This window comes from Pteronotus mesoamericanus, unplaced genomic scaffold, assembly GCF_021234165.1.
Source record: "Pteronotus mesoamericanus isolate MK-2021 breed Mesoamerican mustached bat unplaced genomic scaffold, CSHL_Meso_final contig_74, whole genome shotgun sequence".
Taxonomy (NCBI): domain Eukaryota; kingdom Metazoa; phylum Chordata; class Mammalia; order Chiroptera; family Mormoopidae; genus Pteronotus; species Pteronotus mesoamericanus.
Window position 1 is genome coordinate 5,763,705 of NW_026555247.1, and position 23,550 is coordinate 5,787,254.

At 41.4% G+C, this 23,550-nt stretch overlaps 1 protein-coding gene across 2 annotated transcripts in view; it reads left to right on the forward strand.

Annotated features, from left to right (window-relative positions):
- GATA6 (GATA binding protein 6) overlaps nucleotides 1-16,580 on the forward strand; it is an 87,624-nt gene extending 71,044 nt beyond the window's left edge. The window contains exons 7-8 of one of the 2 annotated variants that reach the window (XM_054583441.1): nucleotides 4,979-5,024; nucleotides 16,268-16,298. In XM_054583441.1, the coding sequence (XP_054439416.1) occupies nucleotides 4,979-5,020 (42 nt within the window). In that variant the 3' untranslated portion in view covers nucleotides 5,021-5,024; nucleotides 16,268-16,298. Of the gene's footprint in view, nucleotides 1-4,978; nucleotides 5,025-16,267 lie in introns of both variants that reach the window. The other variant, XM_054583443.1, reaches the window with a different exon arrangement.
- The last annotated feature ends 6,970 nt before the right edge of the window (nucleotides 16,581-23,550 follow it).

Genomic DNA, 23,550 nt, shown 5'->3' on the forward strand with positions numbered 1-23,550 from the left:
TTTACAAATACATATAAAGTTTTTTTATCTACACAAATAATAGCATGCTGTCTATGCTGTTCTGTCTCTAGCTTTTGTTTTCTTCACACAGTAGACCTTGGGTGTTTTTTGTATCCATATGTATATAGATGTATCATTTTTTTTAACAGCCACATAGCACTGTAGTCCACAACACAGATGTACCATAATTTATTTATTTAATCTGTTTATTAGTCATTTTACATGTATGGAGGGTATCTGGTGGGTAAATTCCTAGAATACAGAGACTCTTTTTGCCTCTCCTGTTCTTCCACATTTTCTTATCAGTCCATTCATTCCTTTACTCACTCACTCATTTGTTTATTTATTAATTCTTTCAACCTCAAAGCCTGTCATGTGCTGCATCTCACTCTAAGTTCTTGACTAATTTAAAGCTAGATTTCTTTCTTTAAACATAATATTATTTTACAAATAGACAAAGACTTGTTCGATGAGAGAAGTTAAAGGCCTTCTTATCTATTTCCTACTATTTGCTAGGACCACCCATAAGTCATTCCAATCAGCTGGCAGGGCACAAATCCTCAAGGGAAGAAAGTGCCTCAATGTCTCTGAGACCCTGGGGCCTCTTGGGGCCCTGTGATTCAGTCCCACCGAAACCCAGCCTCTCTGCCTTCCCTCTGAATGAGTTTGGCAGTGTCTGGGAAGTACACTGACTGTCTTCCGAGTGCCAGATGAGTAGGAGAGAATTCTTATGCCAGCTAGCCGGTAGGTAAGTATTAGTCACGCAGGAGCACAAACAAGTCTCCAAAACCACATTTAGCCAGCTGTGGCCAGCGGTGTCCCATGGTTGCCTGCCCACAGACACCTCTGTGCCACATTAAGAAAGACTTCCCACTTATTGCGGTAACAAAGCCAGCTGCTGGGAATTAGGTGGTAAAGCTCAGAGGAGGAGGGGGTGGCTTCAGGGACTGAAAGGGAAGGCCAAGCCACTCCCTACACAAACAATTCCTTTAACTCTCCTCCAAATGGGAGTTGGCACCAGAAGAGGAGGTGGGTCAGAGCAGAGGAAGGCAGCTCTCCAAAGCCTCGCCACTTCTTCAATTAAAAGAGGGAGCCATTGATGAGGAATGGTCCTGATAATGAAAACAGGGGCCCCATTGGGAGCTGATGGGATGATGTAAAGGGCCATGGAAAATATCAAAATGCCCCAAATTCTTTTCTCTTGATATGAGATGAAAGAGTATTTTCTAACATCTTGGCTCCAGCCCTCACTTAAAAAAAAACAAACCCAAAACTAGATCAGAAATACTGTACCCTATTTCTCACCAAGATGCAGGGATTCAGGGGGGAAAACATTAATTTCTACCAAGACTTGAAGAGTAAGTTGCAAATATTCCTTTTCTTGTTTGGGTTATGATTTTTAAATTTAAAGTTCAGACTACAATTTTTATTTTTTTAATTCCCAGTCTTTAAGAAGTGAATTACTATATCCCTCCAAAAAGGTTATTTCCTTAGGACATACTCCCAGAAGTGGATAAATATTTCCAAAGCACTTACAGAATAAAGGCTGTGCTTTTACCTTGAAAGACTTGTTCATGATTCTCACATCTTTCTCCGTTCACTGATTTATTGATTTAATAAGCCACTAAGTGAGTATTAATTTAGTGCTTATTTTGCGCCAGGTAAACTGTCTCTATAGCAGGAGGAAGAAGGCGTTGTGGGATCACAAAGAAAGATACTTATTTTGATTGGGGAATCCAGGAAGGGCCTCGAGGAGGATGTGGCATTTGGATCTGAGCCTTGTGAGATGAACTTCCATGTTCAATCTCAGGGATTCATTGCTGGCAAAACAAGGTTGGACCAAACCGTGATTTAACAGGGAAGAATGTAGTCCTGTTTCAGACCGCCTTATTTATGTGAAGGCTTCTTTAATGTAAATTCCTACCTGAGAGTATTCAGCCCTGGTTGTGTACAGTATCCTGTCTCTGTGGGCTGGATAGAAAGCATGTTGTCAGTGCCCCCTTTCTGAAAGATATTCCTAAATTTCTCCTCATAGATTCCTAGTTCATAGATTCCTTTTCAAAAGTCCCTATATGGGTGAAGTTATTCTGCCTGGTTCATGCCTATGAAAAGCCCCGCTCCTCACTGCTGGCGAAGGACTGCTCTGATGGTGCCCTTTCCCCTCACCCCAACCAGCCCCGTCCTCTGTAATTGGAAGGGCAGAGTGAATATTCTTTGCTTTTTATCAAGACATGTCCCCTGCCAGGAGCAAGGAAGGATGTGTAGGAGGGAATGTCTCCGATAATAACAATAACAAGAGTAATGAATAAAAGTTCGCAACAGGATCTTGGGCACCTAAGTTACCCAAGACCATTTATACATGTTTACAGTGTGAGTGTTTTTTTTTTCTCCAGCTAACAATGGTTCCCAAATGCCTTCCTTCCCTGGGTCCCCTCCCAATCATGGCAAATGGTCCTGTCTGAACCAGGCACAGTTTTCAGAACTAGAGTTTTCTCCCTGTGTGCGTTTGACAGTGCACAGAACTAAGTGGGGCACCATGAGCCTTTGGTTAGGGAAGGCAAAGGCACTCGCGGTGCCTGGGTCCTGGATTTCATGGCTGGGAGCGTCATGTGACCTTCTTGGGCTAATGCAGCCCCTTCTCCAAGTGTCTGAGGAAACCTTTCCTTCAATTCCCCCCTCTCACAGCCCTAAGGTAATTGGAGTGGTGATCTCCGTGTTTAAGAAACAGACTGTGGCTTCGGCAACAATTAACTGACTTCCTACACATCCCTCTCTACCACCTCTTGGGTGATTTAAGAGGAAACAAGATTTCCTCCTCCCGGGCTCCTGGACAGAGCCTCCTCCAGCCTGGGTCAGCCGGCCTTAGCTGTGCAGCGGCAGGAAGTTTCTCTCATCCTCCGCACCCCCTTCACATCCTGGTAACAGGAGGATGAGCAGGAAGTGGAAAGTGTCAGGGCAAAGTCTTTCAAGCTCACAGTTGGCTCCAGGCAGCATGTGGGCCTTTAGGAAAACAATACAAAACTTTCCAAATGGTTCTGTTAATGGCTCTCTACAAATACTTTATACAGTTGTGTCAGAAATTATTAGTCACTAAGACACTGGGTTATTTATTTATTTTTTTCTCTTCATTTTGCTAAAAAAAAAAAAAAAAAAGGCAAGGTTGCATGTTTTTTCCCTCAGTAACTCTCTTTCTGGTTGTTTGGGATAATTTTGATGCCAGATGGGCCAGGCCTCTTGTGTGAGGGAAGAGCCACGGCAGCCCCAGTGCTCAGGATCAGGAAAAGTAGCCAAATCAATACTTTAAGTGAGAGGAAATGCCTTCCCACCCCAGGTGCCAGCTGCCAGGTTGTTCTGAACCTTTGGACACAGCCCATCACTTCTTCAGGCCTCACTGTCTTCATTTGTAAAATGAAAGGCCTGGAATCATTCAAATCTAGTGTTCTCTTGAGTCAGTGAGCCTCTGCTGAGACCACCACAGAGGCTCTCTCATTTCTGCAAAGGCAATAAACTTCAGGTACACTTCAGGCCCCCTCTCTAGAGCTGCTTCTCTAGGTCTTCTGTCCTTCTTTCCTCTTCTGGTGTGAGGTTGATCTCTGAACCGCTCTTCGGACAATCTCTACTGACTTGGAATAGGCATTGTCTGGCAATGGAACTTTCACAGAGTGGTCTTCCAGGGTTTTTATTAGCCTTGTTAGTTTTGATTTTAGCTCTGGAATCATAGGCCAGGCCCCAAAATTGCACCCTCTTATAAAAACTTTGCCTTTTCATCAGCTTCTCTTATTTAAGCGCACTTGTTTTAATTACTATTATTCATTTACTGCCCATGGCCCAGTTGGAAAATAACCTGCCTTCTCCCCACTGTCCATCCCTTTTCTTCTTTAGCAGTTGAGGGAGTAATAGGAAAAGGGAGTTCTGTTTTGTTAGGACATTGGTGTTTATGAAAAATAACATTTTCCCTGAGTAACTTCCAGATACTGCCCATCGATTACCTTAGAATATAAATATAGTATATTAAAAAAGCAGACCTGTATGCCCCAACTCCCCAGCCCCTGCAGCTGACAATCTCAGGGCAACCCTCTTTGACTTGGTGTGAGACGCATTCAGGAGTTCCATGAGAGGTGCGAAACCCCCAACTTCCTCTGATTCTAAGCTAAAAGCAATGATACCTGATAGAGTTACTTCTACATGGGGCCTCCCTAAATTTAGAAAATAATGGACCATGTGAAAGAGAAAGTATCAAAATGGAAATGAAACAGATCTTTTGGGAGTTATATTTCTCACTTCATTGGCAAGCCTTTTATTCCTGTTCCAAATGAGATAGTTTATGAGAAGTGTCTGGCACAAAATAGGTACTCCCGTAACATCAGCATCCTTCCCTATTCTCACTGCTTTCCATTTCACACAATGAGTGGGTGTACCTGCTCAGAGGTGGTACCCTAAAGGGCTGGGTGAATGCAGGCAGGGGAAGGAGACCAGAAGAACCATATCTGCTGATTGAGAGCCCTTCTGTCCAGAATATAATTGTACAAACAAAATAGAGACATAAGTCTCAGTGGATGCTATGGCAGCCTTTGAGGAGAAGGGGCAGCCTGAGCAATGTGTTGGGGGAGCAGACTTGACCTGCCTGATTTGCTCTGGTAGCCGGGAAGACTTTATACTTGTGCAATTATGAATCCCAGGTCCCTTTAAAAGCATCAATAGACTCGTTGTCCTCTTCTTCTTCAATAGCTACCTTCCTGAGTCACATGTACTTGAGGGCCTTCCCAAGTACAAACCATGACTAAGTCACTGAGGCTTTGCAAGGGCAGATGAAGCCTGGATTTCTAGAATTCCATAAGTTAGAGCCCCATTGGGCAACCAGTGTCTTGAGATTGGAGGACTGGGAGATTCAGTTATGGGCAGTCAGAGTAAAGGCATTACAAGCTGACTAAGATGATGAGTAATTCTATGTTACTTTAAGTGGTTTCTCCTTTTGCAGTACTTAGATGAGAGTCTGTCACTCAGAAGTTTGGAAACCTAAGCTGGTGAGTACTCCCTTCCCCTAAATTCGGAGACTTTGAAGAGACCACAGAAGAGTTAATTGTGGTATCTACATCACCTGGAATGGGAGAGACTGGTCAAATCTTGTCATCCTGGATCTCCTATATGTTACCCCCTCTTTGGCTTATCCACGTGTCCTTGCTGATCTGGATCTTCTTCTATTGTTGTCCTATATATACACTGAGGCCAGCTGTAGGGGGCATGTCAGTTTTGAAGTGTGTATGCTTTGTGCCTTAATTGCTACTGCTTTTCTGCTGCTGTGACTTTAATGCATCAGCACATTCTAAATTTGATGGAGTTCTCTGTGTTATGGGAGACACTGCTCTCTCTGTATTCAGCAAAACCACACTCTAGTCAGGTCCCCAGATCTGTGAGGAACGCTGTCCTTGGCTGCGAGGCTGTTAGTACCCTGTGCTGACCACCTCTCCCATTCTGGCCAGGAGCCAAGCCACAGGCTCTGCATTGCAGCCTGCACAGCCTCCCTCTGATTGGACTCCAATGCTAACACTCCCTTTGGTCTCCACCAACTTTAGGTGCAATGGTTTCTTTGTCCATCTTTTTATAATCTTGGGAGAAGGCTACTCATCCTGTCTCCAGGTTTTTGGGCGTGAAGTAGTAGTTCTTAAACAGTGTGGCCAGGAAGTCTGTCCCCTAGGTCAGGTAAGCAGAACCTAGATTTGTCATGGGCACTCCTGTGTGGTGGGCACTCTACTAGGCACCAAGAGTCCAGGGAAGAAAGGCCATCTCTACTTTGAAGGACCCTCAGTTTAGACGAGACCGGCATGAACATATTATTTCAAAACAATAGGGCAAATTGAGGTGTAGAAAGAAGGGAGGCTGTAATTCCCTCAGAATATTTGGTTCAGCTAAACCTGATGCGTGTGCTTAGCCTCCATTCCAACTGTCTGGGCTCCTGTTCTGAGTGGGTGGTGCCCAGATAGAACTGAACACTCCCTGGACTGAAGCAGGCAATGCGCCAGGAGAAAGACTAGGCTCAGGCCTGGAATGGGAGGATATGTACTTCAGAATCCAGGTTACTTAGCTGATCGCTTCTAAGAGGAGGAAGAGTTAGGTGCAGGCAAAGGGGAAAGGTACACCAGGCAGTGGCGTCAACATGAGCCCACTGAGAGGATTAAAGGCAAAGTGTGCATAGGCAGCCTTGGATGGTCAAATTCGTGGGGTGTGGAAGGCCAGTGGGGGAAAGGTACTCTGTTAATCATGAGCAAGATTGAGAAACACTTGGTCAGATTTTTAAAATGTCTACCTGGTGGCCAAGAGGAAGATGGCGTTGAGGGAAGCAAGACTATGGAAGGAAGCCTATTAAGGTCTTCTTGCAACTAAGGGATCCAGGAAACAGGTAATTCATTTCTTATGAGGTTTTCCTTCTTTCCCCTTTTGTAGTTCCCTCTTCTTCCAGAGCATTGAGGCAAGTGACTGAAGGGCCATCCTCTTCCTCCTCCTCTTCCTTTACACCCTCCTCCTTTTTTTGTTTTGTAATTTTTTATTTTGAAATAATTATAGGCTCACAAGAAGCTGCAAAAATTAGTACAGAACCCCATTTAATCTTTCCCCAGCTTCCCTCAAGGAACCTTCTTGCCCAACATTAGTTCAATATCAAAACCAGGAAATTGACATTGGGAAACAAGTGTTAACAAGCCTACAGGCTTTATTCAGATTTCACCAGTTTTTCCATGCATATTTATGTGTGTGTATGTGTGTGTGTGAGAGAGAGGAAAAAAAAGAGGGGGGGGGAGAGAAAAGAGAGAAAGGAGGGGATGTGGGAGATCTTTTCAGCTTTATCCCACATGCAGATTTGGGTGGCCATCACCCTAATCGAAGTATAGAAGTGTGCCAGCACTACCAGGGACCTCCTCATGCTGTTTCAGCTGTACCCACCTCCCCTGTCCTGAAAGCCATTCAAATAAACTAAACCAAAGCGTGCATTCAAACTGCTGCCGACACACACACACACAGACGCACGCACGCACGCACGCACGCACGCACACCTTTCTTGGCACATTAACTCCTTTGAGGTCTTTTCCCTTACCCTGTACAGGTGAAGCACAATTGGTATCATACTCCGGAGGGATTCAGAGTCCTGCCCCCGTACTCCTCCTCTTGCATGAGCAATGCAGCCCATCTTAAAAGTACCTCCTGTATGAGATCTCTTAAATCCCCAGCAGAGGACAGAACTGAGACTCGGAAATGGACAGGATGACTTTAAACATGTAATAGAAATGCGCAAGAAATAAATATTATGTGACTCAATCCACTTATTCTATAGACTTTAAATATTGATCTACTGTTTCTTTAAGAAGGCCCATTCTTTCCCAAAGGTTGAATGATTAATTCAGTAATAGCTTCTCATCCTTACTCAGTCTATTGTGTATTTGAAGTTCATAAAAGTCACTTATATGCAGACTGACCTCACCACTGGTACATTTCTGATATTTATATATAAAGTAAATATTTTAATATTCAATAGTAAGTACAGTCAATCAAAGTGATTTATAGTTTTGGAGATGTCGTAATTGCAGCTTAGACTTGGAACAGTCTTTCTATATCATCTGGTATAATTTTTACATAATTGGGAATCACTTCTGCAATGCTGTGATGTTCTTGGATGTCCAAGAGTAGGAGCCCACTGAGCAGCAGCCCACTTCGTGTTACACAGCCTGAATCACTGGTGAATTTCCCTTTTCTAATCCAAAATCTTCTATCATATGAATTTCGTGTATTGGTATAGTTCGTCCTTTTGAACGACTTACACTAAATGTAATCCCTTTTCCATGCACTATCTCATTAGAGGTTTGAAAGCAGTTCTTGTGTTTCCTTGAAACCTTCTTCCAGAGTAAACACCTTCACTTCCTTTAACTGGTCCTAATAGGCCTTGTTTCCCAGACTCTTCACCCTCCCGTCACTTCCTCAGGAAGTACTCTTGTCTACACATGTCACTCTTAAAATGTGCCATCCACATTTTATCACAGAAAGGAAAACAACAACAGCGTTTGGTGGACTAACTATATAAACCACATGTAGGATACTGAATACTTCACACAGTATCCTGCTTTTGTGATGTAAAAATCTCTACATTTATTCTCCCTACAAATCCTGTAAGGAAAGCTAGTCTAATAAACACTTCATCCATATAGTAAACAATAAAGGTTCATTTTTATTATTGCTAATTTAAGACATCTAATGCTATTATAAATAAATTTTTTAAAAAGAAAAAACCCCCACAAAAACCGCAAACCCTAATACAGCTGCAAAATCACAGGCGAAAATGCACGAATATAGGAAAAGGGAATAACTGAGACGTTTCTCACATTTATTTTTAAAAAATTGAAATATATTTGATATAATGTATAAATTTAAGATGTACAAAATGTTAATTTGATACATGTATATAGTGGTATAAGATTGCAGTTGTAGCAGTAATCAGCACCATTATCACATTAGATAATTATCATTTTATTTTAGTGATTGAATAATTAAATTCTAGTCTCTTAACAAGTTTGATGATTAGAGAAGATATTATTATTTTCATTTTACTGTGCATTAGATCTCTAAGGCTTATTTACTGCTCATTGCAAATTTTTACCCGTGAACAACATTTGCCCTGTCCCACACCCTCCATTCCCTGGTAACCACCATTCAACTTTCTGTTTCTTTGAGTTTGATGTTTTTAGATTCCACATATACAAGGGGAACCTTCCAATACCAGAATTTATAAAAATTTGTGCATTTATTCTTATGTGTTTAAACTCCAGTCATCTTCAAAGTACTTTCCATTTGATGTGACACCTACTGAGATGTTTTTTTCCACTGCTCAAGAGTTTTTTAAAATTATATTTTATTGATTATGCTATTACAGTTGTCCTGATTTTTCCCCTGTTGCACCCTTCCACCCAACACTTCCTGCTCCCTCAGGCAATCCCCACACCATTTTTCATGTCCATAGGTCATGCATGTAAATTCTTTGGCTACTCCATTTCCTATACTGTACCTTACATACCCATGGCTATTCTGTAACTACCTATTTGTATTTATTAATCCCCTCACCTTTCCTCACCCATTTCCCCACACCCCCTCTCATCTGACAACCATCAAAATCCTTTTTGAATCCATGATTCTGTTTCAGTTCTTCTTGTGTCCTTAGTTTGTTTTTTAAATTCAATTATTGATAGATATGTATTTTTGCCATTTTATTGTTCATAGTTTTGATTTTCTTCTTTTCCTTAAGTAAGTCCCTTTAACATTTCATATAATAATGGTTTGGTGATGATGAACCACTTTAGTGTTTTCGTGTCTGAAAAGCTCTTTATCTGCCCTTCGATTCTAAATGATAGCTTTGCTGGGTAGAACAATCTTGGCTGTAGGACCCTGTTTTTCATGACTTTGAATGTTTCTTGCCAATCCCTTCTAGACTACAAAATTTCTTTGAAGAAATTAGCTGACAGTCTTATGGGAACTCCCTTGTAGGTAACTAACAGCTTTTCTCTTGCTGCATTTAAGATTTTCTCTTTATCTTTAACCTTTGATATTTTTATTATTATGTGTTTTGGTGTGTCCATCTTGTTTGGGACTCTCTGTGCTTCCCAGAATTGCATGTCTATTTCCTTGACCAAATTAGGGAAGCTTTCTTCCATTGTTTTTTTCAAATAGATTTACAATTTCCTCTTCTTTCTCTTCTCCTTCTGGCATCTTTATGATGCGAATGTTGTATTGCTTGAAGTTGTCCCAGAGGCTGCTTACACTATCCTCAGGTTTTTTGGATTCTTTTTTCTTCTTGTAGTTCTGATTGATTGTTTTTTGTTTCCTTATGTTCCAAATCATGGATTTGGTTCTCGGATTAATCTGTAAATTGTCCTTTATTTCAGTTAGTGTATCCTTTGTTTCTTTTTTAAAAAAATTCTTAAATTTTTTTTAATTTTTAAATCATGCTTATGCTATTACAGTTGTCTCGATTTTCCCTCCTTTGGCCTCCTCCACCCATCCCCTCACACCCCCTGCAACCACAGTTAATTCTCACTCTCTTGTCCATGGGACATTCATACATGTTCTTTATTTAGTCCCTTGTCCTTCTTTCCACCATTGCCCTCAATCCCCATACCCTCTGGTCACTTTCAGTCAGTTCCATGTTTCCATGCCTGTGGTTTATTTTGCTCATTAATTTACTTTGTTGAATAGATTCCACTTATAGGTGAGATCATATGGTATTTGTCTTTTACCAACTGGCTTATTTCTCTTAGGATAATAATTTCCAGTTCCATCCTTGTTGTTGCAAAAGGTTGGAGTTCCTTCTTTCTTTTTTTTAAATGCAGATTTTATTTATTTATTTATTAAATTTCAAAATCCATTATAATATATTAAAAAATTTAAATCCATTATAAAGTCTCAGCAATTAAAACAGCATGACACCAGCACAGAAATAATCAAAACAGATCAATGAAATATAATGAGCATTCTGGAAACAAATGTATATATCTGTCTAACAATGTAATATATGATCCAACTGATATTTCAAATCAATGGGGAAAGTAAGGCTTATTCAATATATAAGGTGCATGAACCCCTATTACTTGAAATAAAACCAATATAGAGCTCTATTTCACACATTATACAACAAATATTCAGTTGAGTTAAAAATCAATATGTAAAACCTAAGGAGATTTAGGAGAAACTACAAACTAATATTTTTATTACCCTGAACTAAAATATTCAAACCCAGAAGCTATGAAGTAAAATATTGACAATATGACTATATTAAACATTTAAGACTATGTACTAATGTACATATAAAAAAGTTAAAGGACAAGTAATAGAATAGGAAAGTATTTGCAACACATCTTAAAAAAGGGTTAATAGTTTTTTGTTTTTAGGGGAAAAAATTATACAAACATTTCATCAAAAAAACGGAAAAAGAATACCAAAAATTCATTTGAAGCTTTTTAAAAATAATAGAAATAGGCAAGAAAGATACAAAAACAGGTTTAGTTTCAACAAGTACTAAAGGAACAATTAAAATAACACATCATTGTCACAATGAGATTAATAAGTATTGAAAATATTGGTAATATCAAGTATTGGTGACTGTGAAAGGAACTGGGTATTCATAGACTCTTTTTCTGCATCTTCTTAAAGGAGTCCCTTTAGCATGATTTGCAATGCTAGTTTGGTGGAGGTGTATCCTTTTAGCCTCCTTTTGTCTGGGAATCTCCTTATTTCACCTTCCATTTTAATTGAGAGCCTTGGTGGGTAGAGCAGTCTTGGTTGTAGACCTTTGTTTTTCATCACTTGGAATATTTCTTGCCATTCTCTTCTGACTTGCAGTGTTTCTGTTGAGAAGTCAGATGCTAGCCGAATTGGGGCTCCCTTATATGTTACTACCACTTTCTCCCTTGCTTGCTTTAGGATTCTCTGTTTGTCTTTGATATTTGCCATTTTAATGATGATGTGTCTTGGAGTGGACTTCATAGGGTTTCTCTTGAGTGCTTCCTGGACTTGTGTGCCTTTTTCTCTCCTCCAATTAGGGAAGTTTTCCATCATGACTTTTTCAAACAGGTTCTCTATCCCTTGCTCTTCTTCTTATTTTCCTTCTGGTATCCCTATTATATGGATATTACTACATCTCAGGTTGTCCTGCATTTCCCTAAATGCCTCTTCATTCTTTTTGAGTCTTTTTTCATTTTCTTGCTCTTTCTGGGAGCTCTTTTCTGCCTTATCCTCCAGCTTGCTGATTCATTCCTCTGCTTCATCAAGCCTGCTTTTGATTCCTTCTGCTGTGTTCTTCAATTAAGAAATTGTATTCTTCATTTCCTCTTGTGTCTTATTGATAGTTTCTATGTTGTTTTCCATGCTGATATAGTTTGCAGTAAATTCCTCATAGTTTCTCTGTAGTTTTTTGTAATTCTCTCTGAGCTCACTGATCTTCCTTAGAACCATTGTTTTGAACTCAGTGTCTGATAGTTTACTTGCCTTTATTTCATTTAGATTTCTTTCTGGGGAGTCCTCTTTTCCCTTCGACTGTGGGGTGTTTCTTTGTCTTTCCATTATTTGTGAGACTCTTCTTTTTTGCTTCTGCTTCTTAAATGGATCTGTCTTGATTTCCTAACTTTGTGGTGTGAACTTCTGTGGTGGGAGACCACTGTTTTTTTTGTTTTGTTTTTTTCGGGATATGCCTGTGATGATGTCAGATGTTGACCCTGTCTGACCTTAGGAAGTCTGTTTGAGACTTCCAGGAATCTACTATCTATGGCTTTCTCCTTCAGCTATTAATCTAGTCACTCTGCACTCAGCAGCTGGCTTAGTCACCACAGGTCAAGGCAGAGCCTCTCTGGGGCGGGGCTATTGTGTCCTCTCACACTGCTGCCTTTCAGGGGAGTGGTCTGCCTGAGCAAAAGGGCTGTTGCCATATGGGGAGGAGTCAGCACCAGGACCCCGCCAGCTACTCTCTCACTTCTCTCCCCAAAGCCTCCTTCCCCAGTCTCTCCTCAGGTGACTCTACCCCACTCTGCCCCCGCCTTTGCCAGAGCCCAGTGTAAGTGGTTGCAAATAAAAACTTATGCGTTGGCTCTTTAAACAGCTCTTTGCATCTCCAGTGGCCTGTCTCTGGCAGAGAGCAACCCTGCTGCTTTTCGCAGCTGACTATTTTCTGTGTACTTTTTGGTCTCTGGTGCTGTAGTCTGGAGATCCCTGTTTTGGGTTTAGACCCCACTGTTCTCAGGGGGATCCAACTGGCCGTTTTAATATCCTTCTGGTGCTGCCACCCATGGGCACCCTGCCCACCTTCTTGAGTCTCTACCTCACTCTTTACCAGTTAGGTTGTGCTAAAGCTGATTCTTATGTCTGTCCGAGGTTATAAGGCTCCTCTCATGCTATTGTTCAGTTGTTTGTTCCAGGTGATTTCTCCACAATTTAGTTTTAATTCCAGATTGGTCCTGGGAGGAGGTCAGTGTGATTTCCACTCAGTCCTCCACCATCTTGATTCTATCCTTTGTTTCTGACTGGATCTTTTTTTATGCTTTCAAGTTTATCACTAAGTTCCTTGAGCATCCTTTAACCAGTGTTTTCAATTCTGCATCTGTTAGATAGCTTATCTCCATTTTATTTAGCTATTTTTCTGGAGTTTTGATCTGTTCTTTCATTTGGGCCATGTTTCCTTGTCTCCTCATTTTGGCGGCCTTCTGTATTTGTTTCTATGTATTAGGTAGAGCTGCTTTGACTCCATGTCTTGGCAGTATGGCCTAATGTAGTAGGTATCCTGTAGGGCCCAATGGCACAGCCTCCTCTATCATCCAAGCTGGGTACACAAGGTGTGCCCATCATGAGTACACCCTCCTCTTATAGTTGAGCCTTAGTTTCTGTTGGCAGATAACTGGGAGGGGTTTACCCAGGTCAGTCAGCTGTGACGATTGGCTGTTACCACTGACCACTAACCTCTACCCTCTGTGGGGAATCAGTTGTGCAGGGACAGGGTTGTGGTGCTGCAGTGTTGTTTGTAGCTGTCCCCTGTGGGCACAGGCCCTGGGGTTTTCCCAGGAGGTGCAGGCCAAGATCATTCCCCACCTGTGTTGGCCCAGGGCCACCCTGCCTGAGATATAAACCAACCTGAGATGGCTGCTACTGGTGCTGGGCTTGGAGATTCCTAGGTGAAGCCACACTGTGAATCTAGGCTGGTAGCTGCTAGTGCCAGGCCTCAGGCTCACTGAGGCCAGCTGTGGCTTGTTTGAGAGGATTTAGGAAGTTGTGAAGCATGAGCCAAAACCAGTCATTCATATGGAAAAGCAGCTTGGGTGGGCCTTAAATTGGTGGGGCAGAGTTTCTGGGGATCTCCAAGGTGGGTCAGTGTTAGCCAGGTTGATGGAGTCTCAGATATGGCATCAGCTTGCCAGCTCTGTTGCTCTATAGGGTGAGGGTTTAGAAAAGGGACAATGGCCTCTGCTTGCCTTGATGCCAGATACTTCATACCACTGGTGCCTTTTGACCTGCTATCCCGGTGCTGGAGCTCAGAGGGAGTGAGTCTGAGTAGTTGAGACTGTGATTTCTTTAGAGGAACTGCTTGGTGTTCCAGCAATTTCTTCCACCAATTCAATCCCTGCAAGTTTTTGCAGCCAGAAGTTGTGGGCACTTATCTTCCTGGCACTGGAATCCTGGGCTGAGGGTCCTGGTGTGGGGCCTGGTACTCCTTGCTCCCGAGATATCGCTTCTGAATTTTTATCTACTGCACAGGGGTGTGGGATCAGGCTGTTCCGTGTGTATACCCCTCCTACCAGTCTGGGTGGAGGTGGTTTCTTTATTTCTATAATTGTCAGACTTCCATTCAACTCAGTTTCTGATGATTCTGAGTGATGGTTGTTCTATATTTTAGTTGTAGTTTTGATGTGGTTCTGTGAGCCATGTCTGCCTATGCTGCCATTTTTGCCTGGAGGTCCCCAAAACAGTTTTTGAACTTGTCGATTTTGATGCCTTTTAGTATTTCTGCCATTTTTTTGTTTCATATCTTTCATATCGGCAGAACTTTTCCTGTAAGGACTTTTTTCATCTGGGGAAACAAACAAACAAACAACAGTTGCTTGGGGTGAGGTTGGGTGAGTAGGGAGGGTAGGACATAGGAGTCATTCCAATTTTGGTCAAAAACAGCTGAACACTCAGCATGGTGTGGGCAGGTGCACTTTTAAATCACGAAATCATGAAATGGGTAACCGTGTTGAAAGAGTTTTCAAAAAAATTTCACTGAAGTCGAAAGCAGCCTCTCACAACAATGCCAACTGGTACACTGATATAGATCGGTTCCTAGAACACTCACCTAACAGAGGATGCCTGTACTACAAGGGGCCCAACCTCCAGAAGATAATGTGCTATGAGTGTCCCTCCTCATAAGTGAGATCATGCAGTTTTTGTCTTTCTGTAACTAATCTCATTTTGCATAATATTTCCTTTGGTAATTCAGTTGGAAGAGCAGAAAACCATAGTACTTGCCCACATGTTTTTTTTCAGTCAGTTACAGTCAAACCTTCCTGACACTCTATGGAGGCTTTGTCTTCTGATGGATAAGCAGTAAAAATCAATTTATTATTTAAAAAATTAATTTATTATTGACATGCATAGGCAACAGTCTTATTTCTTTACATTCCTGAGATAAAGCTTAATCAGGCATTCCTTCCTTCCTTCCTTCCTTCCTTCCTTCCTTCCTTCCTTCCTTCCTTCCTTCCTTCCTTCCTTTCATTCTCACAAAGAGGTGGAAAGTCCTGTTTCTGGATTTTGGAAATTTTAGGTAGTAAGACAAATATTTTTCTTGTTTGATTAATACTGGTATCGAGAATCAGCTATTCCTGCTTGAGGTTATACTGGGTCATATAAACAAATAATAAAATTTCTAGTTGTATTTTATCATTTTTTTAGAGAAGGAGAAGAGAACATTTATTAAACACTTTAGAGCCAGACATTATGCAAGGTGTTTTGCAGATACATTCATTTGATCATTTTAACAGCCTATGGTAGATTATGGTTCAGAAATATTCACTCCCTTCACTTTGTTAAAAAACAATTAATTAGCCCTGACCGGTGTGACTTGGTTGGGCATCATGTGTGAGGCAAAAGGTGATTGATTCAATTCCCAGTCAAGGCACATGCCTAGGTTGTGGGTTTGGTCTGTGGCCGGGGCATGTAGCAGAGGCAACTGATTGATGTTTCTCTCTCATATCAATGTTTCTCTCCCTCTCTTTCTCCCTCCCTTCTCTCTCTAAATATAAGTAAATAAAGAACAATTTATTTATTAAATGAAAAAATTTTCATTTATAGTTGACATACAATATTATGTTGGATTCAGATGCATGTACAACATAGTGATTAAGCATTTATATATAACTTACAAAGTGATCACCCCAGTAAGTCTAGTACCCATCTGACATTATACATTGTTACTACATCATTGATTATATTCCCTAGACTGTACTTTACATCCCCATGTTCTACTTATTTTTAAAATAGTTTATTTTGAAATAATTTAAAACTTACATAGGCATTGCAAGAATAATAAAAAAAACCTCCCACATCACCCCACCCAGGTCCCTCTCCTACTACTATTTCACTGCATGTACTCCCTTTCTTTTTTCTGTCTTCCTAATTTCTAATTTTATAGGGGAGCTCAAGAATTAAAGATTTTAACTTCAGTCACAGTTGATAGGTTTATGTGATTAATGCATGTGGAAATTTGTTATTCCAGGGATTGGAATGCATGACCACGTGACTCCAGGAGGTGGAAAAGCAATTCAACCTTGTGCCCAATGGGGTCTGCAAGCAATGGAGATGGTATCTGAGTGAATGTCCATGATGCAGATAAAGAATTGCTGATCAACAGATAAAGAAGTACTAGGAAAATTGCCACCTGGACTGCAACTCTTATGTTATTAACCTTTCTCCAAACCACTTACCTACCCTTTCCTTCTTCTATAGAAAGGTCAGTTTTAGATGAGGTGTTAAGATGGTTCTAGAAGGTACATAACCTTCAATCTTCTTAGATTGTTGACATCTGAATAAAGGGCCCATAAAAAATCCAATCCTTGTCTCTACTTATGGTTCTGAAAGTGACAGGCAGCACAAATGCTGATTTTTCCAGTTTTAAGTTTGGCTCAAATAAGTTTTTATAAAAATTCTCTACAAGTTTGGACATCTTACTCTGACAATACTAATAACTATATTTTTATTTCTAAAATGTTTAATTATTTATACTCATTTGTTCGTGTTTCATTTCTTACTGTTTTTGTCTCATAATTTCTTATACTTCAAAAATGAAAGTTATATCATTTGAGCATCTGATATATATTGTCTGTGTTCTATAAAATGAATTTAATTTGGCATGAGTTTTGTTCTCATTACTGATTTTGTTGTCTTTCTTTCATTGAATTAGTCTCCTCCCTTGTCTTGTCCCTCCCTCTCTAGTGATTTTGAGATCTTCTCCACCAGTTCTCTGGACTCCCAGGTCAGAACCAGGCTCAAATAGTTTTTCAGAACTTTGGTCCTACAGTGATTTGGGGATATCATAGACCAGGTCACAGAGCTGGCAAGCAGCTTGGCTCAGATCCTGGTGGTGAGGCTGTATCTATGTTCTTTTGTCCTCCTGGACCTATAGCTTGTTCAAAGCTTCAGTCCATGCAGTAGTAGACACCAGATTTTTCTTTTTTTCCTCTTCTAGTCCTTTTTGGGCTGTTGGGATGGAAAGAATATTTTGCATACATTAAGAACATGAATTTTGGGGGACCAGGGAGGAATGCTATGAACTGAATTGTGTCCCCCCCAGGCTCTGGGAGGTGGCAGCTCAGCCTGTTGAAACCGCAGTGCTGGCTCCACCTTTGTAACCTTGGTAGGAGCAGTGCGGATTATCTCTGGATCACCTTTGATGTCATTTTTCCCTTTTCTTGAAGAATAACAAACATTTGTAGTAGAATATCTCTATTTTCCACTCCTGCAGAATCCAAGAAGCCCAGCAGTCTTTGTTCATTTTGTCTTCCATTTCTCTTCCTCAGTCCTCGCTGTATTTGTGCTCTCCCTGGCTGCTTCTGTAGTGACTGATCAAATCTGTGGTTCACACCCAAACAGATCTCCTTATCAAATGGTGTTTCAGCCACACCCGTAGTGTTCTCCTCAGAACACTTTTCTCTCTTTTTTTCCAGTACGAATAAACAGAATTTTCCAGATCATCAAGTTCTGTTTCCTTTTGCTTAAAAATCACCTCAATTTATTTCTCTCCTCTCACATTTTACTCTAAGTAAAGGGAAACCATGGCACTACTTCAAAACTTTGCTTAGAAATCCCCTCAGCTGAACATCCAATTTCACTGCTCACAAACTCTACCTTCAACAAAACACTAGGGCACAATCCAGCCAAGTTCCTTGCCACTTTATAACAGAGATCATCTTCCTTCAGCTCCCAAAAACATGTCTCTGATCTTCATCTGAGACCTCACCAGAGTGGCCTTTAATGCTCACATTTCTGTCATAGCCTGTTTGTGATTCTCTATGTATTTTCTAAGAAGATAGAGGCTCTCTTTTTAGCTCTTCTCTTTTCATTCTGAGCTCTCACCAGAATTGCCTTTAACGTCATACTTCTACCAATAATTCCTCACGGCAATTTAGAATTTTTCTATCATGCACCTCTGAAGCCACTTCCACATTTTAAAGTATTTGTTACAACAGCATTCCATTTTTTGGTAACCAACTCAAGTTGGCTTGGACTGTTATGAGAAAATATGACAAACTGTGTGGCTTAAATGACAGAAATTTATTTTCTTACAATTGTAGACTCTGGAAAGCCCAAGATCAAGGTTCCAGCAGGAAAACAAAAACACTAATTTGGAAAGATATATGCATCCTATGTTCATGGTGATCACTTTGTAAGGTATATAAATGTCATACTATGTTGTACACCTGAAACTAATACAATATTATATGTTAACTAAAATTTAAAAATAGATTTTAAAACAAGGTGCCAGCAGTGTCCAGTTTCTGGTGAGGCTCTCCCCTGGCTTGCGGACAGCACTTCCCTGTTCTGTTCTCTTAGCACTTAGCCCCGCACTTAGCCCCGTGCTGCATTGCAGATGCTTCATGTGCTTGTCATCCTCCTCCACAAGAACTAAGCATCATGAGGGCAGAGAGTTTTATCTGCAGGGTTCACTGATGGGTCCTCAGCACCTAGAACATCCCTAGCCCATGACAGGTGCCCAATGGGTATTTGTTATGGGAAGAAATGAGTTGCTTCCCTTTTGTGTATGTGTGTGTGTATGTAAAAAAGTAACAAATATTATTCAATATTTACTGTGTTCTACCTGACGGGGAAAGAAAGCCTACCCACACCTGCTTTTCACCTAAGGGTTTTTTTTTCCTTCTTTTTCTTCTTCTTCTTCATGACTTATATTCTTGTTCACTTTTATTTCTTGAAGCCAAACAGACATTTCCTCTGAGTGTGTGTTTGGTTTTATATTCCTCTTGAGGAAACACATATTCCTGTTTCTCTCATTATATGTCTTAAAATGGTTGTAAATAAGAGCTGTGTACCAGCACCGAAAAGTTTCCCATTACAGGTGGCAGATAGCACTCCTGAGGTGGGATCCTTGCGGCTGTAGACATTTAGTCAAAAAAGATAATAAAGGGAGAAAGGAGTAAAAAGATATTGTGCCATCGAGCAGCTCTGCAGTCAGAAATAGCACTGCATTCGAGGCTCAGTTCTAAGTCCTGGTGAAGCCACCCTCAGCCCCAGCTGCGGGCAGAGTCTCACCTCCAGGCCTGCCTGCACCCTCTCCCTCCCACACTCCATGGATGGCGACAGCCGCACATGCTCCAGGCTTTGGCAGGTCCAGGTGGGAGAGTCTGTTTTCACAGGTGCACCCCATAGCCCAGAGTTGAAATTTGGCTCATAGCGTGCCCCTGAATAGAACAGCTAAATTTTTTTGTAATGAATAAACTATACCCCAAAATATTGAAATAAGATGCAGAGCATTTGACATTCTTATACCCCAAATTGTTCCTGCCCTCTAGTGTCACAAGGAAAGTTTCCTCCTGCTTCAGACAGAAACCGATGATTATAATCATTTCTATAATTTATTATGTAGTTTGAAATATTTAGAGATTGAGAAAAAAGACTCTTTTCTCCCCTCCCCAACTTACTTTTAAAAAACTATGGTGTATTTTATTGATTATGCCATTACAGTTGTTCCAGTTCCCCCCTCCTTTGCCTCCCTCCACCAATACCCTCTATTCCCTCCAGCAAACACCTCCCCCTCCTTAGTTCATGTCCGTGGGTCATGCATATAAGTTCTTTGGCAACTCCATATCCTATACTGTACTTTACATCCCATAGTTATTCTGTACTTACCTATTTGTACTTCTTAATCCCCTCACCTATTTACCCATCCCCTCACACACCCCTCCTATGTGGCAACTATCAAAACGCTCTCTGTGTCCATGATTCTCTCTCTGTTCTTCTTGTTTCCTTAGTCTGTTTTTCAGAGTCAATTGTTGATTGTTTTGAGTTTATTGCCATTTTAATGTTCATAGTTTTGACCTTCTTTTTCTTAAATTAGTCCCTTTAACATTTCATATAATAATGGCTCGCTGGTGAAGAACTCCTTTAGTTTTACTTTGTCTGGGAAGCAGGTTATTTGCCTTTTGATTCTAAATGATAGCTTTGCTGGACAGAGTAATCTAGATTGTAGGTTCTTGCTTTTTATCACTTTGAATACTTCTTGCCAGTCCCTTCTAGTCTGCAAAATTTCTTTTGAAAAATCAGCTGGCAGTCTTATGGGAACTCCCCTGTAGGTAACTAACTTCTTTTCTCTTGCTGCTTTTAAGATGCTCTCTTTATCTTTAACCTTTGATATTTTAATTATAATGTGTCTCGGAGTGGGCCTCTTTGCATCCATATTATTTGGGACTCTCTCTGCTTCCTGGACTTGTATGTCTACTTCCTTCACCAAATTAGGAACGTTTTCTTTCATTACTTTTTCAAATAGGTTTTCAACTTCTTGCATTTTTTCTTCTCCTTTTGACACCCCTATGATTTGAATGTTGGTATGTTTGAAGTTGTCCCAGAGGCTCCTTATACTATGCTCATTTTTTGGATTTTTTTTTTTCTTCTTACTGTTTTGATTGAATTTTTTTCTTCCTTGTGTTCCAAATCATTGATTTGATTCTCAGCTTCATCCACTCCACTGTTGATTCCCTGTAAATTTTTCTTTATTTCACTCAGTATAAACTTTATTTCTGCCTAAGTCTTTTTAATGCTGTGGAAGTACCCAATGAGTTCCTTGATCATCCTGATAACCAGTGTTTTGAACTCTGTATCTGATAGATTATTTTTCTCTATTTTGTTTAGTTCTTTTTCTGGAGTTTTGTTCTGTTCCTTCATTGGGGCCATATTTCTTTGTCTCCTCATTTTGGCAGCCTCTCTGTGTTTGTTTCTATATATTAGGTAGAGCTGCTTTGACTCTCTGCCTTAGTAGCATGGCCTAATGTAGAAAAGTGCATCGTTAGTTGGATGAGGTAGAGCCTTAGGTAATTGCCTGGGTGGGGCAACCCATGTGAACTAGGTTGATGGAGTCTCAGATATGGTGTTGCCGCTCTGTGGCTCTGTGTGGGAGAGGGCTCAGAAAAGGGACAATGGCCAGTGCCTGGCCTTTGGAGTTTTGTCTTGGGAGGAGGCTGTGTCCCAGCACTTGCCCTAATGCCAGACACTTCAGTTTCTTCCCATATGCCATGGATGCCCTTTAAGCTGCTGCCCCAAAGCTGGAGCCCAGAGGCAGTGGGTCTATGTAAGTCTTAAGTCCATTGCGGACCCTTTAAGAGGAGACTCCTGGGAATCTTGCAGTTTCCTCTGCCACCCCAAACCCCACTGGTTTTTATAGCCAGAAGTTATGGGAACTTATCTTCCTAGCACTGGAACCCTGGGCTGGGTGGTCTTATGTGGGGCTGGGATCTCTTGCTTTTGAGATATCCCTCCTGATTTTTATCTATCACATGTGGGTGTGGGATGCCAATTCCATGTCTCTGTCTTTCCACATCTCCGTCCCTCCTACCAGACTGAATGAATGTGACTTTTTTAATTCCTTAGTTGTTCGACTTCCATACAGCTTAATTTTCTGATGATTCTGCGTGATAGTTGTTTTGTAGTTTAGTTGTAATATTTGCTGTGGTTGTGCGAGGAGGAGAGCTGTATTTACCTACGCCTCCATCTTGACTGGAAGTCCCCAAGCTTACTGTTAGAGCCACTCCCCAGATCATAGGTGTTCCTTGCCTTTTGATAGTTAGCAAGGAAAGATCTGACTAAATGACCTAACCTATGTTGCAGGACAGGCTCTGCTTTTGTTTATTGTATATTTTTTAACCATTTTAAAATCTGCATTACTTGCAGTATCTTTAGTCATTCAGTCTTAGAAGAGTTGATGCATAAAGGGATTTCTTATTGCTGGTATTGAGGCTTTACTGACTCAGAAATGCAGCAATGATGAAGAAAATCCTCATGGAGTCAAGGCAGCAGTCTAACTTTTTATGTGACAAATGCATGTCACTTTTTATGTGCCAGGCCTTTAAAAAGCATTTGAAATGTTAACATTCATTTCATCCTTGTTGCAATTTATTCATTTTGTCCAGTGTTACCCTGTGTAACCCTCGATATTAACACCGACCTCATTCTGCTGAGGCAGGGGTGGTGTGGTGCCCAAGTAACCTGCTGTTCATAAGTGGCAGCATTAGGACCTGAACCCAGGCAGCCTGAGCCACTAGTTTGTGGTTGGTGGTCTCTGGCCTCATACATTCCTCCTCCTTCATGGGAAGCTGAGGTCGGACACTGCACCCTCTATCCTGGCACAGTGGCAAGAAAGCTTGGCCACTTTCCCCTCCCCTGATGTCCTTTGTAACATGCTCAAGGGAAAAGAAGTTGCTCTCCTTGCCTGTGAGTGAGCTTCTATTCTCGGTTGTTTCAGGTCACTTGGGAGTCATGCTGAGTTTCAAGGTTTTGGTGCCTCCTCCTCACACACAGCAAACACAACAGCCTAGAATGCCTGTTCTCTTGAATAAATGTTTTCTAATAGCCCTCACTTGGGATAAAAGGTGAAACTCCTGCCTTTCACCTCATTGGTATTCCTTGTCCCAATGTATGCAGGAGCCACTTTGTGAAGTAGGCATTGGGAACAGGTACTCCGAAGGTCAAAAAAGCATCCTTTTGTAATGGGAATAGATAACACTGACATAATCCCCTGGCATTCAAGACAGAACAGGCTGTACTTTTTAGAAATAGCACCACCTCTTAATCAGCTATTTTAGGGTCTGTGCATCCTGAGCTGTCACCAGGAACTGCCTGAACTTCTGGGGTGACAGAAGGTGTCCAGAGAGGCAGCGTCATCCTGGCTCTGGATTGGGGGTGGGGGCAGAGAATACGGAGGCACTTGGATGCCTGGGTGGCCTGTTGGGGGCTCTAAATAGTACCAGACAGACTCGCACCCTCTCTTGTGAATGTTCTGTGGCATTTCTAATTAACGCAATAGAGGATGAGGAATGTTCTCCGTGGAGGTGAACTCCAGGCCATTCAGGAGACAAGCCCATGACAGTTTTTATGATTTGTTCAAATCAGCCAACAGGAGAGTCCAAAGAGAGATGACTCCCTCAGAGGGTGCCCTGCTGGCCACAAGTGCTTGTCCTGAGTGGGCACAAAGGAGGTGTGTCTGCAGTGGCTTATTGCAGGTATTCATGTCTCATATCCTCAGGGGAAAAATATGGGATTAGAATAATGTAGGTGTCAGAACTGACCCAGCATGACTGAAGGAGAATGGTGGCAGGGGAGTGAAGGGCTGGGGCCCTGGAGATGGTGACGCGCCCCTTCTTGCTGGGTGGATTTGGGCAGCGCTCAGGGTCCTCCATCGCAGGCAACAAAAGCCTGGTCTACACCAGAGGGTGGCTGAGGAACAGACGCTGACCCAGGCACTTCACTGCATTTTCATAGCAGCCTCTCCTTCCGGTG